Source organism: Penicillium rubens, assembly GCF_028828025.1.
Source record: "Penicillium rubens strain IBT 27055 chromosome Unknown utg000004l_segment0_segment0, whole genome shotgun sequence".
Taxonomy (NCBI): Eukaryota; Fungi; Ascomycota; class Eurotiomycetes; order Eurotiales; family Aspergillaceae; genus Penicillium; species Penicillium rubens.
The window spans coordinates 3,101,527-3,107,526 of NW_026890602.1; the positions used below are offsets into that span (position 1 = coordinate 3,101,527).

General features: G+C 33.7%; 1 protein-coding gene across 1 annotated transcript; it reads left to right on the forward strand.

The window, feature by feature from the left end:
• Nucleotides 1–1,045: 1,045 nt before the first annotated feature.
• N7525_011133 (uncharacterized protein) lies at nucleotides 1,046–2,473 on the forward strand (the record flags this gene model as incomplete). Its single annotated transcript, XM_061215362.1, has 6 exons — nucleotides 1,046–1,169; nucleotides 1,738–1,788; nucleotides 1,873–1,943; nucleotides 2,011–2,060; nucleotides 2,142–2,286; nucleotides 2,405–2,473. Coding segments are annotated over 6 exons (510 nt in total), but the record flags the coding sequence as incomplete, so codon positions are not given.
• Between the last annotated feature and the right edge of the window lie 3,527 nt (nucleotides 2,474–6,000).

The following is a 6,000-nucleotide window of genomic DNA, read 5'->3' on the forward strand; positions in this document are numbered from 1 at the left end:
AAGATAAATAACGTTATATAATAACACCTAGACTTCTAGATCGTTATATAACCCTGTAAAGATATACAGTCTGCAGGTGTAAGGCCTGTCAACCGGGTAAGATACAATGGCTCTGGGAGGGGATCAATGTATTGTCTCTATGTGCCAAGACTAATTCTTGTCGGAATTTAGGGGGGTTTGGGGGTCCCCCGGGTTATAGAGTGGATAGTAGGGCTAGGAAATAGGGCCGGTCATATAACGAACCCCGCTCGCTTCGGCTATACCGTATATCTAACACGCCTATATTAGTAGACCCCGTTTTAAAGTTAAAAGGATCTTTATCCTTTATAATTATCCCCTCTCTTCTAGGAGGATATCCCTATCCGAAATTAGATATAGATCTAGAAATAGGTATATAGATAATAAAATAATAAAGTATTAGGGATAAACCGGGAGTGGTTCGTGATAAAGGAGATATATTTAGAATAGTATAAAAGACCCTAGCCCGGTATTATATATCTTTATATATAACGGTCTATATAGACCTAGTATCTATCTCTATAGATTAAAATAATTAACCCGTATTACCCGCTTCGATTATACCTCCTATTTAACGCGAGGTTTAGGTATAGTTAAAATATATATAGTATATACGATATCTCCGCTCCGCTATAAATAACTAGGATATAGTAGACACTAACGAAACGTTCTCGATTTAGTGTTTTCTCGGGACTAAGAACTCGAAGAAATACTAATAATATATTTAGCGGTATATATACTATAAATATTCTATAGAGGGTATATAGGGAGATACCCGCGATTTAGTAGCGATTCTTAACTAGGCCACGAAAGCTTATAAAGATAAAAATAGATATTATATATAGGATAATAAATATCTCGAGACTATTAACCTTAGGGTTATAAGTTTATTAAAAGATTTTATCGCTACTTATTAAGTATATAAATCTTTATACGGTCTGCCTAGTAATACTAAGATAGATAAGAGTAAAGTAAGTGATACCTTCCTAAAAGGTATTCGACCCTAATTCGCTAACTATTTATTAGGCTATCCCTATTATATATCGGCGGTTTATTAAGGGTTAAGAGAGAATATATCCGAACCCTCTCCTATAACCTTATCTTAATATACCGTAGTCGAGATAGTACCGTTCGTTATCTTACCGAATCGGGTTAGTATCTTTAGTTTAGAGATAAAGGGTATATTCTATAGACTTAGGCGAAATTTAATCTATTATAGTTAGTTATAGAGGCTTATATTATATATTTTAATACCTTAGTCCCTAGTAGCTCTATCTAGTAATTTATAGATAAATAGGAGGAAACCTTCCTAGTTCCTCTATACGAATTATAAGCGGTAAAGGGTCGAATTAGTAGTATTTTAATATTTTAGCGGTATCTCTTTTATTTAGGTGATTTTTAATAGAAATAGTAGGTACGAATTTATTTTAATTATATCCTCGATTATAGCTTCCTTTTTTGTAGAGTCCTAATTTAAATATATTATATAGATAACCTAGGTTTTATTTACCTTCTTATTCGCTCTTCCTTTCTCTTTTATAATACCCTATTACCGAGACGAGCTTAGTTCTTTACCTTCTTATTAGCGTTTTAAACTTAGTTCTTCGTCGTTTCTATATTTCTACTTTAGTAGGACTAACGATTCTATATCGATTCGTAACCGAACTAATATAGATTTATAGTTATTTCGCTCGTTTTATACTATACCTAAAGTTATAGGCTCCTTTAGAAACCGCTATAAGAGGCTAGCCGCCCCTATTCCCCGTACCCGTACCTAGTATATATACTATCTCTATATAGTAAATAGAGATTAGGAGGAGTAGTCTAAGGGGATTCGTATACCCTTTAAGGTAGGATATATCTCGGATACTACTAACTCTAAGTCCTACGTTTACTACGCTAAATACTATAAGATTTATAAGTTAGTATATACTCGGTATCGATTCGATCCCTAGTCGTCTACTATTCGTGCTAATACCGTTTACTTTCTAGGTCCCTAAGGGAGTGGATAGTAACCGCTTTAAGCTCCTCGCGCTCCTAGCGTAGGTTAAGTATTTCTAGCTAACTAATAATAGTAACTTTAGTATAGGTACCGATAGAGATATTACTATATTTACTTTTAGGTTTAGGCTCTTTAATAATATTTCGATAGCCGTTCGCGATCTTATCGCTAGCTTCGATAATCTTATCCGGAACTATAAATACTTATATTATCTTACTAGAATACGTATCTCTATTATAAGTCGTCCCCTACTCGGTACCGATTTAGTATATATATATTATCGTTTCTTACGCTTTCTAGACTATCTATAACTTATATACCTAGTAGGTATCTAGCCGCCGTTCCTCTATAATCTTTAACTATTATAAGATTTCGTATAACTAGGATAAGCTAGCTATTAAAGCCTTATATCGGTACTATCTTATTCGCTCTAAAGAGTCGGTTTACGCCTAGTATAGCGCGATTATTACTTTTAAGTCTACTATTTATACTACTACTATCGAGAAGGTCCCTAAAAATACTATAGATACTCTAGAGTCCTATATAGGGCTTTTCCCGTTCGACTAGACCCTATAACTCTAGCGATTCGATACTATTTCGTTACCTTTTCGGAGTGCCTAGGTAGTAATCTTTTCTATCTCTTCTTTTCCTTTACTTTCCTATATTATACTATAGTAAGATAGAATAGTTCTAGGAATATAAATATATCTTTTTATAACCGATCCGATAGGGTTTCGGTAGTTCTATAATTAACTTTACTTCTTCTATATCCTTATATATTTAGTAATAATTTTAGGTACATTCACTATTATACTCTTAGGCACCTATTAATTATATTCTAATAGCTACCTATATTATTTAACTAAGTAGTATAATTTATCTTCGAATCGCTAGTTATCCTTTATCTCTTCGACCTCCTATTTATCGTTATCTACTAGCTTAGGTAGAGGTAATTATTCTAGTGCTCCCTTACGTTAATACTATAGTTATAGTAGTGAGATAGGGAATATATTATAAATCGCTATATATTAGCTAGGAAGTAGAAGGCGATACGCCTACTTTCCGATATATTTAAGGATCCTAAAAGGTCTAATCTATTATAGTAATAACTTCTTTATTATACCTTCCTTTAGCTATAGGTTCTTAGTCGAGAGTGCTATAAGGTTATTTTTCTTAAATATTATCTCTTTATAGCGTTTATTATAATAATTTATTTACGCTTCGGTTACTTTTCGCTATATTTTCTATAGCTTTTCGCGGAGCTCTAAAAGCTTTTTAATTCGCGATAGTACTATTAGTACCTCCCTTTTAACGCTACCGTCTTTAGCGCGTATTTAAAAATTAGGATTATAGCCTAGTAAGGCCTAAAAAGGCGATATTCTAATTATCGTATTAATAGTATTATTATATATAAATTCCGCTATATGTAGGAGTGTAGGCTATATTTTTTACTACTTACTAATAAAATACCGGAGGTAGTATTTAAGTGTTTAATTTATCCGCTCCGTTTAGCTATTAGTTTAGGGATAAAACGCTATCGAATACCTTAGTTTTATCTAGGATATATAGTATAGTTTTAACTAAAATCTGCTTATAAAAATAGATCCCTAGTTAGATACGATACTATTTAATAGTCTAAATTTTAGTTCGATATTATAATAGAAAAGCTTAGCTAATTCCGAAGTATCTATCGTTATCGAAACTAGGAAGAAGAGGTACTATTTCGAGAAACGGTCTATAATTACTAAAATAGTATCTACTATCTTTCCTTTCTAAATCGATTAAGGTAATCCTATAATAAAGTCTATTAATAATTCGGTAAAGGGCCTAGGTAGAATCGGTAACAATTCGAGCTTACTAAAGGGGCGATACCTTAGCGTCTAAGTAGTTTAATATATCGTATAAGATTTAATATATTTTTATACGTCTATTTATAGATTTATCTAGTAGTATTTTCTCCGAAAGAGCTCTTTAGTCCTTACTCTACTAAAATAGCCGGCTATAGGATTATTATAATATATTTATATTAATTTAGTACGGAGGCCCTATTTTTTCGGTACGTATAGACGTCCTCGGTACTATAGTAATCCTAAGGCGTCTACTAACTAGCCTTTACTATTAGGTTTCGAGAACGATACGTTACCTTTTCGGCGGTTCGTCTCTAGATTATCTAACTAGAGTTTTCCTACTTAGTCGAGAATATCTATAGTATCTATACTAATAGACTAGATTATTATAGTTTTAGTATCCGTAATATCGAATAGAATATCTAATTCGTTATATAATTCTCGCTATTTAGACTAGTTATCTATATCTATTCTCGCGCGTTTTACTATCGTTTCGATAGGTATACTAGATCTAGGATTTCCCTATTGTAAAGATATACAGTCTGCAGGTGTAAGGCCTGTCAACCGGGTAAGATACAATGGCTCTGGGAGGGGATCAATGTATTGTCTCTATGTGTCAAGACTAATTCTTATCAGAATTCAGGGGGGTCCGGGGGTCCCTCAGGTTATAGAGTGGACAGTGGGGCCACGAAATAGGGCCGGTCACATGACGAACCCCGCTCGCTTCGGCCACACCGCATGTCTGACACACCCATGTCAGCTAACCCCGTTTCACAGTTGAAAGGATCTTTATCCTTTACACCTATAGGGTTCTTTAACTAAATCTAGGCTAGAATTCCGAGTTATATTTATCTAAATTATACTTATAATCTACGTCTAGATCCTTAGCTTCTAAAATCCTTTAGATAGTTAGAGCCGTTCCCTCTTCGGCCTCTCTTAGGTCCGGGGGTTAATCGCCTACGATTCGCTTATAAATCGGGGTCGTTAATTCCTCTCCTACGATTACTCGTTTAGAGTTTAGAATTCTAGAAAGCCTATCTATAGGGTTCGTCTTTCTAGGCCTATACTTTATAATAAAGTTAAAAGGCGTAAGAAATATACACTAATAAGCCTATCGCCCGTTAAGCTTTTACTACGTTATAAATATATATAGATTAGTATAATCTAATAACACTTTAATAGGATACTTACTACCGTCTAGGTAGTATCTCTAATACTAGAACGAATAAACGATAGCGAATAGCTCCTAATCCGGTATCGTATAGTTAAGCTTAGGTCCTAAGAACTTTCTCGACTAGAAAGCGACCGGATACTATCGTCCTTTATCGTCCGGTTAGGAGAGTACTCCTCCTATTCTATAGTTTAACGTATCTATCTCTAATCTAATATATTTCTCTAGGTTAAAATAATATAATAGAGAAGCCGATTAAAAGGCTTATTTTAGGCGTCGAAACGCTATCGATTCGGTATTATTAAGCTTTACTTAGCCTAGTTTTTTACTATTTTTATTTCCCTTTATTATCGATATAAGTAGTAGGGATATATAAGAATACCTTTAAATAAAACGGCGGTAGAAGTTATAAAATCCTAGGAAAACCTAGATATTATAGTAGCTCTTCGGCTCTTCCTATTCCTAGATTATATAGATATAGCTTCGGTCTATTTTCACTCCTAAACCGTCTATAATAAACCCTAGAAACTCCACCTCCTTTTAGTAGAATATATATTTTAAAGGTTTAATATAGAGCTCGGCTCTTTATAGTCTTTCGAAGATCTACCGAAGCGCTATTATATAGGATTCTCGATCCTCTATAAATACTAGGATATCGTCTAAGTATACTATATAAATAATATCGACTAGCCCTACTAGCGCTATATAGATATAACTCTAGAATATAGCTAGTATATTTAATAGACTAAAAGGTATAACTATATATTTAAAGTAGCTATATCTAGTTCTTAAAGCCGTCTTCTATTCGTTACTTTCTTATAGGCGAATCCGGTAGTAAGCGTCTTTAATATCGACCTTACTAAAACACTTTACTCCGGAGAGGCGGTTAAAGATCTCCGAGATAAGAGGTAATAGGTAGCGATTCTTAACCGAAACGCGGTTAAGTCCCCGGTAATCTATAT